General features: G+C 38.0%; 1 protein-coding gene across 5 annotated transcripts in view; it reads right to left on the bottom strand.

Moving 5' to 3' along the window:
• Positions 1–3806: 3806 nt before the first annotated feature.
• The window catches only part of OPA1 (OPA1 mitochondrial dynamin like GTPase), a 99123-nt gene continuing 85856 nt past the window's right edge, over positions 3807–17073 (bottom strand). For 4 of the 5 annotated variants that reach the window (XM_008009552.3, XM_073023755.1, XM_073023756.1 and 1 more), the window contains 2 exons: positions 9304–9378; positions 3807–6787 (listed from right to left, as the gene is read on the bottom strand). In XM_008009552.3, the coding sequence (XP_008007743.2) occupies positions 9314–9378 (65 nt within the window). In that variant the 3' untranslated portion in view covers positions 3807–6787; positions 9304–9313. Of the gene's footprint in view, positions 6788–9303; positions 9379–10868; positions 11040–17073 lie in introns of those variants that run through there. The other variant, XM_038003073.2, reaches the window with a different exon arrangement.

Raw genomic sequence — 17073 nt, 5'->3', positions numbered from 1 at the left:
CGAGGTAGAAGGATTGCCTGAGTTCAGAATTTCGAAATCAGTTTGGCAACATATTGAGATCTCATCTCTACTAACAATTTAAAAAAAGATTAGTTAGGCATGGTGGTGTGTGCCTGTAGTCCCACCTACTCGAGGGGTTGAGGTGGGAGGATCTCTTGAGCCCAGGAGGTCGAGGTTGCAGTGAGCTATGATTGTGTCGCTGCACTCACTCCAGCATGGCGGACAGAGTGGGAAACCCTGTCTCAAAAAAAAAAAAAAAAGAGTAATTTGGAAAAATAAAATATTCAATCAAGTTTTTATAAACTGAGGAAAGAGTAATTCCTATTTTAATACTTGGACTAACTAAAAGATTGAGAGAATCTACACAGGCTAAAATGAGAAAATTAACATTATTACCATGTTGAGAATTCTAAAGCACTTGTTTTTTACACCTAAAACTTAAGGCCTGGAGTTAACATGAAATTAGAACCTACTGAACCTCATTCTCTTCTTGTCCACTGAGGTCTCATAGGCAGCCACGTATCTCTGCTGACAGATGGTTCCATTCTTGCAATGCAGCAACAGCCTCATGTAATTAGGAAAGACTATCGTAGGCGATTTTTGTTATGAGTTAGGTCATTTTGCACTTTCTAGGTATATCATGCGCCCTACTGTGCTCCTAGTATCATAAATGTTTACTTTCCTAAAAGTATTTCTGAAAGGGAGCATATTTTGGAAAGTGCATAGGCTTGTAATCATACTCGTTTTCAAATTTCAGCTAGAATAACCATGTGCAAAACCTGAGCTGACTTTCTCATCTATAAAATGGAAATAATACTGTCTGGGATAATGGGTGCAAAACACAAGGTATACTGGTTTCTCTGCTCTGGATTCAAGTTCTCTTCTGAGTTCCAAATTTTAAAGGAAAACCAAAAATGTTTCATGGGACCAATCCTTGGCAAGAAAGGATACTGCCCATTCAAAAAGAATTCACTGGAGTTTCTTCATGGATCCCAAAATGCTGCTGGCCAGTTTTAGTCCACTTTGTCATGTTCTGAGTCCTGCTCAGACCTTTGTAATAGGCCCTTAGTTAGGATGTGTTAATATTTCTGGAATGGCTACAAACGTACGCAACTCTCTGCATCCTTCCTCTCCACACACATCAGGCACCTCCTGCTACCGTGAAGCGTTGCTCACAGCGGCGGGGAGGCAGGCACATTATTGTCACTGGGTGTGTACTGTGTCCTTGAGGTGATCTCTGATTTTTTCACTATATATACATTAATTGTAGAAAAAATTATATACATTAGGCATGCAAGGGGAGTGGCTGTGTTACCACCTGGAGCATTATGGCAGATGTGGGAATTCTTGACTTAAACCCTCTACACAAATATATTTCTTAAAGGAGAAATAACTAAGCATTGTATTTTGTTAGTGACGCAGGGCTGTTTCTCTGTTAAGACGTATGGAAAGAGAGATTAGTAACAAAAATAGAACACAAACTAAGGGAGCAGAAAAATGGTTAGGTTCATTCCTTCGGTTGAGAGGGAAATTAATTTCAGCATTTCCTGGCAGCTGAAGCAAAGACAATGGTAAGGTCTTGAGTTCTTATTGCCATAAGGACAGCAGTACATCCATGTGTCTGGAGGGGAAACCGCTGGTACTATCTAGTAATCCTTAATGAACTTCAGTGATAATCAAGACATGTAATTAGGTGAGACTTCTGCAAAAGAGACTGTGTATTTTCTTCAAACAGATGTGTCATGGTTTTGCCTGTGAAAGCCAAGGACGTAGTATCAAAGAGGAAGGCAAGCCAGGCAGTATTGCTTTCAGATGATTTGGCCTAATCTCAGATGAAGTTTATCAAAGCAAAAAAATGGGGTTAACCTATTCCCTACATATTCTCTTACAAATATGAGAGGTCTCAAGAGCTTTTGGAAAGTAGTAGGTCACATGAACCATGAGCATATTTTCTGACAAATGGATACAATTCTAATTTCCATATTGTTGCTCTGTGATTTAGTAACTACAAGAGTAAGCAGCAGAATGAATATTCTGTTCTGAACATTAAAGAGTGTAGCTTATATTCTTAATACAGCCATACGACATATCTCTGTGGGCGACTGCTGGCAGTATCACTGCACTGTGACTAGATCTTCAGGAGTGCCTCTGGCCTAGTTTTTTCAAAAACAGATCTTCGATTTCCCAAATATTTGGTTAGGAACACTTTACACCTGGGTTAATGAATTAAAAGTACTAACAGCAGGAACAAGAATTTGTTATCACAGAGTAACAATCACGCCTGCAATCCCAGCACTTTGGGAGGCCGAGGCAGGTGGATCACGAGGTCAGGAGATGGAGACCACCCTGGCTAACACGGGGAAACGTTGCCTCTACTAAAAATACAAAAAATTAGCTAGGCATGGTGGTGGGTGCCTGTAGTCCCAGTTACTCGCAAGGCTGAGGCAGGAGAATGGCCTGAACCCAGGAGGCAGAGCTTGCAGTGAGCCGAGATCACACCACTGCACTCCAGCCTGGCCGACAGAGCGAGACTCTGTCTCAAACAAACCAACCAACCAACCAAAAAAACGATTTTCATTTAAAAGCATTTAAAAGTAGTATTTACCTCTTTGTCAGTGACTTGACCACAAATACACTTTAATACTGCTTCTACAGAATGTGTACGTAACTCACGAGAAGTCTTGGAGAGGAATCACATACATACTCTCAATTTTCAAGCCAAATTCTGTCATTTTAGGATATAAATTTAAACGAATGCCTTATGATACAGGTTTTTCCTACCCTTAGTTTTAGAAGTTGTCTTCTTCCAGCTACGGATCACCCACATTTAAGCCTTCCTGATACTGTCCCCTGGTTTTGAACCTTCAACAATTTTTGTAGTACTTGTTTGAACTCTTAAGTTTTCTATACTTATTAACTGGGTCCAATATGTGCAGGATATGATTGTTTTAGTTATCACGAATCGGGGATGTGGTTATTTTAAGACGTATTTTGTAATTAAATACATCTGTATTATCTATAGGCACATGGTAGCCATCTCAATTTGATAAATATGTTAATTCTTCAATCAGACATGCTAAAGAAACATACATTGCTCTATTAAATCTTTAGTAACTAAATTCTTCAAACTTTTTGATACATGAAGATTCTGAACTTGAATTACACAAAGGGTGAAAACCTAGTTTAAAATAAAAGTATGGGGCCTCCCACTAGGACGAGTCTGTTAGCACTGATACAGAAAACCAATGCTGACATGATTGAAAATGTTCTTGCCTATGCATCTTCTGAAGGAATTAAGGCGGCACACCTCTACTCTGCCTAGCCTGACATATCCAATGATCAACAAACAGTTAGTAGGTATCATTTATGAGCAAAGTTCTGGAGGAATAACAAAGTGAGTAACAGGAGTTTATAATCAGATGGTAGATGAAATTAAAGTCTCTTCCAGTTCTAAGGCTTAGTTACAACTTTGTAGTAAGCCTCATAGGAACATGTTAGCAGCATTATTGAAAATGACAGCCTTGGCAGCAAAGTGAAATTATAAAACCTTTCTTATATATCTTACCAAGGAAAATAACAAATGTTTTGACAAGTACCACGATGTGAAAAAAGGACCGGTTGACCACGGAGTACAACTGTGAAATGCAAGGCATGTGAAATTCAAGCATTCAGAGAAAAGCCACATTAAGAGCTTGTTAGACCATGAATCTGGTTATACTGTGGGGTCAAATAATGACCCTAGGTACACAGGTTTCTCTTTCCCTCATTAAAACAGAAAAAAATTTAAAAGATGCTCTCCAATAATAGAAATATAATATGATTTAAATATTTTTTAATTACTCATCTACACAAATGACCTTTGATCAAGCACAGGCAAAATATAAGTTGCAATAATATCTACATGTAATGTGAAGGTTTTAAAAAAATAATACAAAGTTCATTCACAGTGCACAAGTGAAAACAAGGTAAGTTTTAAATATTTAAACAACATATAGCCATGATCATTCAAAAGGTAAGCGTATTTTAAAGCACATTTCCATACTGCTAGAGCTACAACATACACCACCTTAGAGAACTGAGATGAAAACCATTACTTTGATCCCCTTTATTGGAAAGCAAAAATACCATATTTCTTTCCTCAGATACATACATCTAGAATAAATAAACACAAAATTATTAACTAAAGATTTTATCTTTTAAATCTATACTCTCTTATACCACGTCAAATTCCAACATGGTGAGGCTGGGAAGCACCACTCTGCCATGTTCCCTACTTATTTTTATACCGTTCATTTGCATTTGGAGGCTGAATAATTTGCAGAAAGAAGTCTGCTGGAAAAAAACTGTGGAAAATGGGAATATAATGAGAGGGCAATACAGTAACCTACTAGAAAGGCTGATTGTTCCACATGCAACTAGAGCACAGTGGGTCAAACGGGGAAGCTGCAAGGACCACTTGTTTCCTACTGTGCACTGCCTAGGTACGCCGATTTTTAAAACTGAAGTCCTAGCCAAATTAAGTTTGGATATCATCTATTTATGGTTGTTCAATCTTCCATACAGAGCTTTGTCCACTCCACTCTTTGCAAATTCTGACATAAAAACAAATGATTCTGTGGCTAGTTCGAATTCAACTTCTGTCTATTTAGTATCTTTTTGCTGAAATTTGAATCATTTCTAACTCTCGAACTACCGACACAAAACGCAGGGTTTACTCTGGAGACTGAATTTTACTTTCAACAACGTCTGCACTTGATAAATACCTAGCTTTCAAGGAAAAATAAAGCATGCTTAGGATGAGATTAGCTAAAAAGAAGAAAAAAACCCATGAAAGAAGCCAAATTACTGTGCGGCATGGAGAGGACGCCAGGACTCTCACGTGGGACTTTCAGTAATATTAATTGTTACCATCTATTCACATACGTTACAATACTGATCTCCTCAAAGAAACGAAGCTCTCCCTCCACCTCTTTTTAAAACTTACACAAAGGGATGTGATAACAGTAGTGACTAATATTAGCCTTTTCCTTGGGAGAAATCTGTGGAAATACAGCTGAGGGTATTTCTTTCTCTCTATAGTTGACAGAAGTAAATAAATATGGTCCTGTTTTATTATTTAGAAATAGATGTGTAGTTGTAATTGTTATGCTTTACAATTGCAAAAGTATTCATTAACATGCATTAACCTGTAAGCACTGGTTAGAGGGGTGTACCCAGTAAGGTGATCTCCTAATCTGTGTATTCAACATAACAGAGTTCTCCTCCCCTTCTATTCACTCCTGTCCCTAGACCTAAAAGAAAGAAAAAAAGTTCCTGACTATGCATCTACCAGCACATCTGTGCTGCTTAAAACTGGACCTACTTTCCTTATCAAACAGTATAAAACAAACATACACTGAATTCCCACTTTCGGAAATGTTTTTCCATATCCTCAACCGTGTGTACCAAGTGTTACATCTTGAGGGATCACAACGAAGCATGCATGATGGAAAACAATAAAATGAGGAGTAGCAATGGAGCTGTTACCAAAAAGCAATTCCAAGAAAATAAGATTTAGTGAACTGTAAAAGAAAAAACATCACACAACGGACATTTTTATTAACAAAGTGAAGCCTTAGTGAAAAGGCAGCAAATGAGATAGACATTTTAAGTAAAAAAACATTTCTTTGCTTGAATGTCCTTTAGCCAATTAAAAAATATTTATTTAAAACACATGAAAATGTTGTGAAGGTAGTACTGTAATTAAATTGCAATAAATTAAACTAAATTTTTCTTTATTCAGTTAAGAGAGGGATGGTCAACATTACTTTAATTATTGAAATAATTTCTATTTAAAATAGTCTTACGAAAGAAAGCCTTTTTCTGATGTCTAGTTAAAATGTTTGATAATATTCTAAATGAAATTAGTCAATTGATTATCCTTAATCTTCCTCATCCTGTGTCATAATCCAGTGGCTCTGTCAACAGGAAAAAAGCCACTATTAACAGAAAGCCTAACGTAAGTATACAACATCTAAAATAAATCAATTTCAAATGGATACAGAGAGTGAGAAAACAGCAACTGAATCAAATAGGTAAAAGCTGGTACTGACTTAGCCTCCAAGGCAAATTTCTTCGCTGGTAAAAGCTGGTACTGACTTAGCTTCCAAGGCAAATTTCTTCGCTGGCTATGAAGGGTTGAAATTTCTTTCACTGAATGTACACTGAATTGCTGCAATCCAAATTAACCTGTTTTAGGGGTTCTTCTGTTACTTTTCTTTCATATGGTGAATATAAACTGAATTGTCATGGTCAAATAGTTTCTGGGAATAGAATACTACAGACACACACAATGATTTAGCAGGCTATTGTGATTTTATATACAATTGATAACTTTAAAAAAATTGCTATATAAGTTTTATTTCAAAACACCTAGCATTGTATTTCTGGAGAAGAAATCGACACTGAGTAACCTCAGTTAACGCGGTAAACTAGTGCCACCACAAATAAGACAACCAACAGACAGCAAGTTTCTTATCTTCAAGGACTGAACCTAATGGCCATACCAAGTCTATTATTCCCATTTGTCACTTTAGTACAGCAAAGTAGGATGTTAATCCATTACCACTGTTCTTCCATTCGAAAGGCAGCTGACGGTGAAAGCGCCCGTAACACACATCAATTATTTTTATCCCATGACTTTATTGTATGTTTAGAAAGGTGGAACAGCAGAAGAAAAAGAGGCTGGACAAAAGACGTTGATGTTTCTGTTCTTCAGACGTATGCAGAGCTGATGATGAGGATGAATCTGTAAAAATAAACCCATTGAGCAAACTGAGGTCAGGGAAGACAAATGCAAAATTTCTAAACAAAGTTTATGACTGCATGATCATAACAACGTTGACGCCTACCTGCTTACATTTGCTAGTTTTTCTAAACTTATATAGTCTATCACCTACCGTAACAGTATTGACATAATTTTTTAATCAAACATAAATAAAAATATACTGGAATTCATTTCTTGTAGAAAAAGTGAAAAGCATATACTGAAATTAATTGGAGAAGAATCTGTGTATGGCTGTATAGCATATAAACGTCTTCAGCAAATATTACAGTAACAATTAACTAGGAATCCTATGTGTTAAAACTACACTGGAGAACGTATTCCTTAGGGTCCTTGGTAACTTTTATAAAACGGTCAGAATGAAGCAAGGTTACCATTCTGCCAGATTTACTCTTTTAAATGCATCTGCAGAGTACAAAACAGATCATCTGTCCAGTTCACAAGATACTTTGTAAAAGTTCAGAGTCTTAAGTCACAAGGGTTGGAAAGGGTCTTAGAGACCAGACAGGGAGCAGCAACAGCAATTCTGGATGTCACACTGATCAGCTGAGTGGAGAGACACCATTCTGTAAAACACTGGCTGGCTTTCAGTTTCCTCATTTTGTTAAAAAAACAGAAATACAGCTTATATTTTTAATGGGGCTTCCGGGGCTTTCATCAGTTTTTCCCTGCAAAGCACATACAGATCGGTAAACAAAACTATCATGTAAGCTCTGGTGCTGGAGATCAAGGTACTGAAGATGTTTACTTCTAATAGCAAGTATTCATGGTAACTATCATGACTAGGGTGATACTATAACACTTAATGGTTTTAAAATAAAATATGCATACACAGAAGATGTAGAAAGGATTTATGAAAATGGACACTTATAAAACACAAAAATTATGTTTACCTTGTGTTAAAGATGATTATGTATTTTTGTATATTTCCACATATCTGTCTTAACTTTTTTTTTGAGACACAGTCTCGCTCTGTCGCCCAGGCTGGAGTGCAGTGGCGCGATTTCTGCTTACTGCAACCACTGCTTCCAGGTTCAAGTGGTTCTCCTAGCTCAGGCTCCCGAGTAGCTGGAATTACAGGCATGTGCCAGCACGCCCCGGCAATTTTTGTATTTTTAGTAGAGATGGGGTTTCACCATGTTGGTCAGGCTGGTCTCCAACTCCTGACCTCATGTGATCCACCCACCTTGGTCTCCCTAAGTGCTGGGATTACAGGAGTGAGCCACCGCACTGGCCTGTCTTAACTTACTAAAGAAACAAATGAAATAATGTAACAAAGCTTTACTTTCAAGTTTTCTATGCCTTGTTTCTCTCCTTCACTGCTGGCGTACTGTTCCCAATGATGTACCACGATGTACCACGTGAGTTGTGCTTCCCTTTCCACCCTGCTTTCTCACATACATTTTCCTGACAGTAAAGTAGGCTGTTTGGTTTAAGAGCCTTTTCTGAACTGACCTGAACCGAGTGTAGCAGCTAGGGAGGGAAGCTTGCACATTTCTACTCCTTCCAGTTCTGAGCCTGCTGCACGCTGTCTGTAGGGTAAGGCTCACAGACAAAAGTGACAAAATATATGAAGTGATAATGACTTAACTACAGCATTTTTCTTTTCTCAACTCCTTTTATAAACGCAAATGCCAGCCTGGACAGCAGGGTGAAACCCCATCTCTACAAAAAATTACAGAAATTAGCTGGGCATGGTGGCATGAGCCTGTGGCCCCAGTGTCTTGAGAGGCTGATGTGGGAGGACTGCTTGAGCCCAGGAGGCTGAGGCTGAGTGAACTGCGATTGCACCACTGTACTCCAGCCTGGGTGGCAGAGCAAGGGCTCACCTCACGCAAGTGACTTACTGTTTACAATTTTTCAGCAGCAATTAATTGATTATGCTACTAAGGAAAAGTCCTCAAATATGTATTTTATTAGGAATATGCCTCTAATGCCAGAAAACAGAATCAGACAAGAAAGTAAATTCATTAAGAGGAGTACTGAATTCTAAGGCTATATAAATTAAGTAGGAAAAACACTTATCTAAATGTTTTTAAACAAAAGAGATAAAGATTAAGAACAATTATTAAAATTTTAATTAAGTCAAACAGAAAACTTTGTAAGTTAAATATTTAACATATATATGATTATTGACAGACTACAAGCAATGAGGAATAAAGTAATGTCAACTACAGCTCAATTCTTTACACCTAGAAAATGAGTCACCTGCATATTATACAATATCTTAGCTCTCTGTTCACCTTTGTTCTACTCAAAATGAGTTCTAGAGGATATTTTTAGTTCAGCCCGAAGGCAATCAAGTTATTCAAAGGAACATTACACAGATGAATTTCGGAAGCTAATTTCAGAGATTGATGTCACTGAAATTACAGCATAAGTAACAACCAGGATGTAAATGAAGCAGAATGATAAACTATTAAGAAAAGTATAATTTTGTATTTAGTCAGCACCAATACAGTTATAGAATTTTTACTCACTTAATATAATTTATTTCTCCTGATGAAGAGCTTCAATGAAAGCATCAAGTTTTTCTTGAATTTCTCTAACTTTCTCTGTGGGGATAAAAATAAAGAAAAACATTTATTTTTCAAAGGTATCACAAATCAGGAGGTAATTATTTACTAAATGGTTGGTGTACTTAACTATTTGGGGAAAAAAGAAAAAATGAGTCTCACCATACCACCTTTTATCCAAATAAAGTCCAGATGGATTATAGCAGTAGGTCTCAGACATATTTTGGAAGTGGGAGGAGAGACTGACTGACCCCTTTGAGGATCTAATAAAAACTGTGAACTCTTAACATGGAAAATAGCATGTATTAGCTACATGTACAATTATGTAGAGAATTTTAAGGAATTCTCAGATTCTCTGAAGCCCAATCAAGAACCCACAGTTAGAAATGTCTGGGTCACAGGAAAATATACAACAATGACACCATTTTAAAAAACTAAAAGCAAGCAGAGGTGGCCTTAGACTGGGATATGACTTCTTAAGTATAAAGTAACAAGAGTTACAAAGGAAAAGATCCATCAATATGGCCATATTGAAAAGTATGCTTTTATTTATATGTCCTAAATTAAAAGACAAGGGAAGCTATGGGAGATGCTTGCAATAAATACGAGAAGTGCAATGATTCTGTAAAAACACATACAAAAAAGTACTTTGCCAGCTATAAATAAGAAAAGTTTATCTCTCTTTGAAATGTAGATTTCCTCCACAAATGTCAACTGTTCACAGTACATGCCAATCCCCTATTAAAAGTGGAAAAGTCATGATCTATACTACTTCATTGTTAACTTAGTCATGCGCCTCCTATTTTATTTTATATTTTGAGATGGGGGTCCTACTCTGTCGCCCAGGTTGGAGTGCAGTGGCGTTAACAGGGCTTACTGCAGCCTCAACCTCCTGGGCTCAAGTGATTCTCCTGCCTTGGCCTCGCTTGTAGCTAAGACTACAGGCAGGTGCCACCACGCCTGGCTAGGTTTTTATTTTTAATTTTTTTGTAGAGACAGGGTCTCACTTTGTTGCTCAGGCTGGTCCTGAACTCCTGGGCTCAAGTGATCCTCCTGCCTCGGCCTCCCAAAGTTCTGGGATTACAGGTGTGAGCCACTGTGCCTGGCTTCTGTTTTAAAACATAGGTTATAGTAAGCATGATAAATATTTTTGTCCTTTTAATGTAATTTAACATATTAGTAGAAATTATCAATTAAGGTGGGTTGGTTGGTTCAAAATGAGTGACCTGGAGGCGAAACTGGCAAGCATTTTACTTTATGTAGGAAAACCATGTAAAATGCATTTAATATTTGACATTTATATCTTTTATATTTAAAAGTAAACAATCTGCAATTGAAGATATAAGTATTCCTTTTTACCAGCGAGGCAGCATTAGTGATGAGTACCCAAGAAAATGAAGAATTGTCCTTTTTATGAATTCTTATTAGCATTGCAGGAACTCAGAAAAGCCTACCACGGTTGGATATAAAGAACATAACATTTTCATATTCTTTTACCAGTAATTTATTCTTTCCATATTATTTTTCCAGTAATTTAAAACTTGTAGGTCTTGCTATGTTGCCCAGGCTAGACTCAGACTCCTGGCCTCAATGGATCCTGCTGCCTCAGCCTCCTGAGTAGCTGAGACTACAGGTGAGTGCCACTACGCCTGGCTGCAGCACTTCTCATTCTAGGTATTCGATTCAGGCTGATATAAAACCTGTGGGGGGAGGGGAAGGGAAAGTCCAGTTGTTTCACTCAAACTATGTATTGAGAAGATATGATAATAGCTATTATGAAGGCAGCATTAACTCCTTATATATAAAATTAAACTAGAAAAACTTAAAAAACATCCTAACCCATCTCTCAGAAGTTGAGTCTCAATTTTCTGGTGGGCTCACTTCCATTTGTTAAACAGCAGACAAACCAGTAAACTTTCTTGCTTTCCCAAAATAAGGCCACATTCTTAGTTTTAAAATTAATTCATTTAGTTGCTTAGAAACAGCTTAACCTATTTTTTTTTTTCAGTGAATGTCAGAAAGTTTCACATCAGTTCATCAGTTGAAGGAGTTTTAAAAAGTCGGGGGGTTAGGAGAAAGACATTTCCTAAATTGTTACCTAGAATTCTGGAAATGAATGCGGTCTTTTAAAAAAAAAAATCATCTAACTTAAATCACACAACCCATGGGAATCTCAAACAGGTGCCTCTCTCCACATTTCACTGAGAAACATTTCTACTTGGGAATGCTATACTGTATGAAGAGAAGAAGTCCAACTCCATTTGATACATGATTTGAGAACAACAGGGCAGTGCATGGCCAGGTCTACCCATCCTTTTGCCCCACTGGTGACCCCCATCCTAAGCTGGAGGGACTACTGCAGGGAGGCGGCACAGCAGCCTCACTCCCTACAAGAGGCTATTCAGAGCAAGATCCAATTGGATTGAAAGATACCCAGAGCCACTCTGATGCGGGTGTCTCACTCTGTAAGGTCTAAATGAAAATCAGATTTTTCTAAAATTAACAGGTAAGCAGTTTTTTTTCCTAAATGAAAGCAAAAAGACTATTTAATGTACTTTAATATGAAAACCACAAAATGAAAAAATGCCAAATTTCCCTTAAATATTTACGATTAGAATATCAGGACACAGTACTACCATGCCTTGAAACCTCAGGAATGACAAAGGACACTTAACTAAGTTACCAGGCAGTACCGGGGGCAGGAGGTGTGAACGGGGGTGGGGGGGCTGGGGGGTAGGAGGAGACTGGAGGTGAGTGTTAAAAGAGCAATTATGATCAATGTATCCTTTAAACATTAACTGGAAAACACCTTTTTCTTTGTTCTTTCACTTTCACAATGCACTTGGATATGAGGACACACATGATATCCTACCTTTGAGAAGCATTCCCGACTTACTCTCTCATTCTAAGGCTGTGATGTATCTACTATGTATTTCCCAATCTGGCATTTCATTGGTTCTCACACAACCTTGCAGGTATCATTACTAAATATGAGAACATTAAAGCCTGGAGAGTTAGCCTTGTCTACACTTCTCTGATTAAGAAACACACACTACATCTGCTACCATGTTTGTTTGACACAGCGTCTTGCACTGTCACCCGGGAGTGATGCAAACACAGCTCACTACAGCCTTGACCTCCTAGGCTCAAGTGATTCTCCCGTCTCAGTCTCCCAAGTAGTTGGGATCATAGGCATGCAGCACCACACCTGGCTAATTTTCTAATTTTTTTCTTGTCAAGATGGGGGTCTCACTATGTTGCCCAGGCTGGTCTTGAAGTCTGGGCCTCAAGCAATCCTCCCCACTCGGCTTCACAAACTGCTGGAATTACAGGGCGTGAGCTACTACACCCAGTCTGCTACCATATGTTAACTCATAATAACAAAGCAAAGCTCATAGCGACAAAGCAAATGCTGTTATTTTAAGTCTATTTGGTCTTTTTTAAAGTATTACCTTTGACTTAAAATAAGACACATTTCAGGGAGAATCACTTGAACCCCGGAGGCGGAGGCTGCCGTGAGCCGAGATCGCACCACTGCACTCCAGCCTAGTGACACAGCGAGACTCCGTCTCCAAAAAAAAAAAAAGGCATTTCAGTAAAAATCAGGGAACAAAATAGTTACTGACACCTCCTAAGTAGTCTATGTCTAAGGATGACCAAACAGTACATAATATGCTATCATATTCTGATGAAAATTGTGCCCTCTTGAGGAGACTAAATCTACACACATTTGGAGAAGCCCTTGGAGAACAATACAAGATGGGACCACAACTGCTCAGCGCCTTCCGTGTCCAGAACAAGGCCCGATCACTGCATATGCTCAATCAATGATAAATGAAGTTGCCCAAAATATGGCACAGAAAATAAGGGCTGTGGTTTTCAAAGGGAAAAGTAAACTTAGCTGGTTTCATGAATATACACTAGTGATCGAGCGGGAGGAAGACAGGATCAGAAGAGCTACAGCAAGCCTGGGAATGGGAGGCAAGACACACATAGATAATGAAGGTCAAGAAAAGCTGGTGGCTCCCACCTGAACCAGACCAGCAACGTAGAACAGGATACCCAGGCCCAACAACACAAGTGGGAAAAAAATCCCTTCACCTGAATGGTTGCATCTTATAATCAAGGCTGAAAGATGCTGACTATGTATACATACTCACTTGAAGCTTTAGAAACTACATTCTGATTTCTTGCTTTCCAAGAAAGCTATATTACAAATAATAAGCAGAATTATTTCTCATAAATTCATTCATTTTAAATTTTGACGTAAGTTTCCAAAAATGTCTGTATACTAACTATGCCATCTGGCTGCACAGAAAGCCAAGTTATCCATAAACAATGAAGTTGAATGTTGGCAACAAAAACTTCCTACTTTCCGATCCTTCAAATTAATGCTTCAATATCACAGTGCGTTCAAATTTCAAAAATATTATTGTAACTATTTCACCATTAGAAATTGCTTTCTCTCAGAAATAGGTGTATGGATCAGCATGAGTAATTATAAAGCAAACTCATATTTCCATTAAATATTTGAATTAAATATTCACAAATAAAGAATAAAATTTGTGATTTACTTGGTAAATTAAACCAACTCAGGAAGGGATTAACAAACTGCTATTTCTGTTATACCGAAATAGCTATTTCTACGTGTAGTGAATACTGAGTCTACTTTGCATTTATCCAATGTTTACTTAAAAGATGAGCTATTTCAAACATCAATTCACTGTGCTTCTTGATTGAGTCATGAATATTCCCATAATCCCCAACTCATAAACCGTCTCAGTGAATGAAGTTCCTTCTCTTTTTTCTTCTCTTCAGATGACTTGACGCCCATTCATGTTTTGGGTCTCTTTATCTCAACATGAAATGATACTGCTACTCTCATTTTCTTTTTGGGTCTTCTGATACTTGCTCTAAAGTCTCAAATATAGACTAATCTGTAATTAGGATTTGAATACACTGTGAATACCAAAAGGCCAAACCCGGGAGAAGGTTCACTTCAGTGGTTAATAACAGTTTAGAACAGGAACAAAGAACCACACACAAAACACTAACACATGCTCTGAAATAAACCTTTTAAAACTTTTGATGTTTTTAAAGAAAGCAAGCTGCCAACTTACTAATGCAGTGTACTTTAAGCAAACCACACACCCAAAGATCCCAATGTACCTTAATAGAACTGTTTTATAACACGCTGCATAAGCGCTTTGTGTTAAGCTTTAAGACACCCTCTAAGTGAGATTCTACTGTAAAAAGCTATTCACTATAGTACTGAAAAGTAAAGGAACACTTTTTATTATGTAATATATATTGTTCACGAAACGGTTTGCTTTTTATTAAACAACTACACTATTAACTTGCCCTTTAGAAGTTCAGTATTTAAGTGAATCTAGGGTGTGGGGGAAACAAGAAAAGGAAAAAAAGGTGAACAAGAGACTACACTCAAGATTCTCAAAACTATAAATTCTTAGATTTAGCACAAGAAAAAATGTGCGTCTTTTACAGTTGATGAAATGTTGAACCAAAGAGATAGACAAAGGTATATGACTAAATCTAGCACTTTAGAATGTTCGTTCTGTAGAATTTTTCCTTAAAATAAGCATGATTATTTTTAAACACTCAATGAAGACAAACAGAATACTCCTGCATGTTACAGAAGGAGGCATCAATTCACATGTCCAGGAAACCTGTTAAGGACTGGTACAGTACTTTGAAAGCTGAGGTTCCCAGATTTCTGGGGCCTGTAAAGGCTGGGTTAGTTCCATTACTTCAAAAACTCAAAATGGAAATCTTCATTTGGACTAGAAGCACATCCCCTCTCCTAACAACTACCTCCTTATACTGATTAGGAACTCTTAGCTGGTGGTTGTATTTCTAATGCGAAGAATGTAATTGCACTGTTGTAGACAAAATCTTCTGTAACATGGACTTCATGGAATTAATAATGAAAGAAACATTTGATGAAAAAAATTTTTAAGAATCCCTAGTCTAACACCTTTAATAATCTATGGGGCAGTTATGAGATTTTTATAAAGCAGAGAACATGTTGTAATGTATATCATTTAAAATATACGATAACGTGGTATTTGCCATTAACCTCATAACTGGGTAAGCCACAGGCCTAGCTTTATCTATAAAATGAAGGAATTTGTCCAGGAGAATTCAAAGTCCACACTAATTTAAAACTTATGATTAAAATGGATTGTTCGTGGCTCAAGCCTGTAATCCCAGCACTTTGGGAGGCCGAGACGGGCGGATCACGAGGTCAGGAGATCAAGACCATCCTGGCCAACCCGGTGAAACCCCGTCTCTACCAAAAAACACAAAAATCTAGCCGGGTGAGGTGGCGGGCGCCTGTAGTCCCAGCTACTCGGGAGTCTTGAGGCAGGAGAATGGCGTGAACCCGGGAGGCGGAGCTTGCAGTGAACTCCGCCTCAAAAAAAAAAAAAAAAAAAAAAAAAATGGATTGTTCTAATTCATTATATAACTGCATCTTTAAAATTTTTTTTGTTTATTCCTTAGTATCTTTTTATTTATTTGATATTAACCCTCTAGTAAAATACGTAACCACAAATTGCCATATCATTCTCATGGGGCTTCATAACTCATTTTGGAAAGATCATTTTTATAACGTATTTTTTCTAAGCATTAATGTAGAGAACAGCAAGGACTGCTTGTATAAATTCTCTACTTACCAAAACGTCTGTTATTTAAAATCACTCGGCCCAGCATAGCACTGCTTGCTATGTAATAGATGTCCATTAATATTTATGCATTCATAGTTGAGTGGTCTGACTGAAACAATACTTAATCATTAAAGGTGATTATTAAAGATTTGCTATTTTGTGACCCCCATAAAGTATAATTTAGAAAGAAAGTAGCCTTAAGAAAGTCTGTGAGGTAAATTACAGCATGCTGAATATATGAAAAGCTCCATAGCAATTTGTTGATGAATTCAGCTCTTTTTTTTTTTTTTTGAGATGGAGTCTCGCTCTGCTGCCCAGGCTGGAGTGCAGTGGCGTGATCTCGGCTCACTGCAACCTCTGCTTCCGGGTACAAACAATCCTTCTGCCTCAGCCTCCCGAGTAGCTGGGACTACAAGCATGTGTCACCATGCCTGGCTAATTTTTTTGTATTTTTAGTAGTGACGGGGTTTCACCATATTGGCCAGGCTGGTCTTGAACTCTTGACCTCGTGATCCACCCGCCTTGGCCTCCCAAAGTGCTGGGATTACAGGCATGAGCCACCGCGCCTGGTCAGATTAATTCAGCTTTTTTTTAACTCTTATAACACAAGTATTTCTACCAGGCTCCCTTTGGCTAGTACAATTAAAACCTCTTCAAAGACTTTCTATGTATTTTAGGCCTATTCCCCAAAAGGTTTCAGTATGAACATGAATTAGCCTTATACTTAGGCTTTTATCCTTGTTAGACCACTCAACTTTCTTAAGTGGATGGCAATCCTAATTTCAGCTTAGTTATAATGATTATGGCTCCAACTTAACTAATAAAAATAGTAGTACTTGGCTGGGCACAGTGGCTCACGCCTGTAATCCCAGCACTCTGGAAGGCCGAGGCGGGCAGATCACATGAGCTCAGGAGTTCGAGAGCAGCCTGGCCAACATGGTGAAACCCCATCTCTACTAAAAATACAAAAATTAGCTGGGCGTGGTGGTGGGCGCCTGTAATCCCAGCTACTTGGGAGGCTGAGGCAGGAAAATCACCTGAATCCAGG

This window comes from Chlorocebus sabaeus, chromosome 15, assembly GCF_047675955.1.
Source record: "Chlorocebus sabaeus isolate Y175 chromosome 15, mChlSab1.0.hap1, whole genome shotgun sequence".
Taxonomy (NCBI): domain Eukaryota; kingdom Metazoa; phylum Chordata; class Mammalia; order Primates; family Cercopithecidae; genus Chlorocebus; species Chlorocebus sabaeus.
The sequence above is the reverse complement of the archived record's forward strand: the minus strand, read 5'-3'. Positions and strand labels throughout refer to the sequence as shown.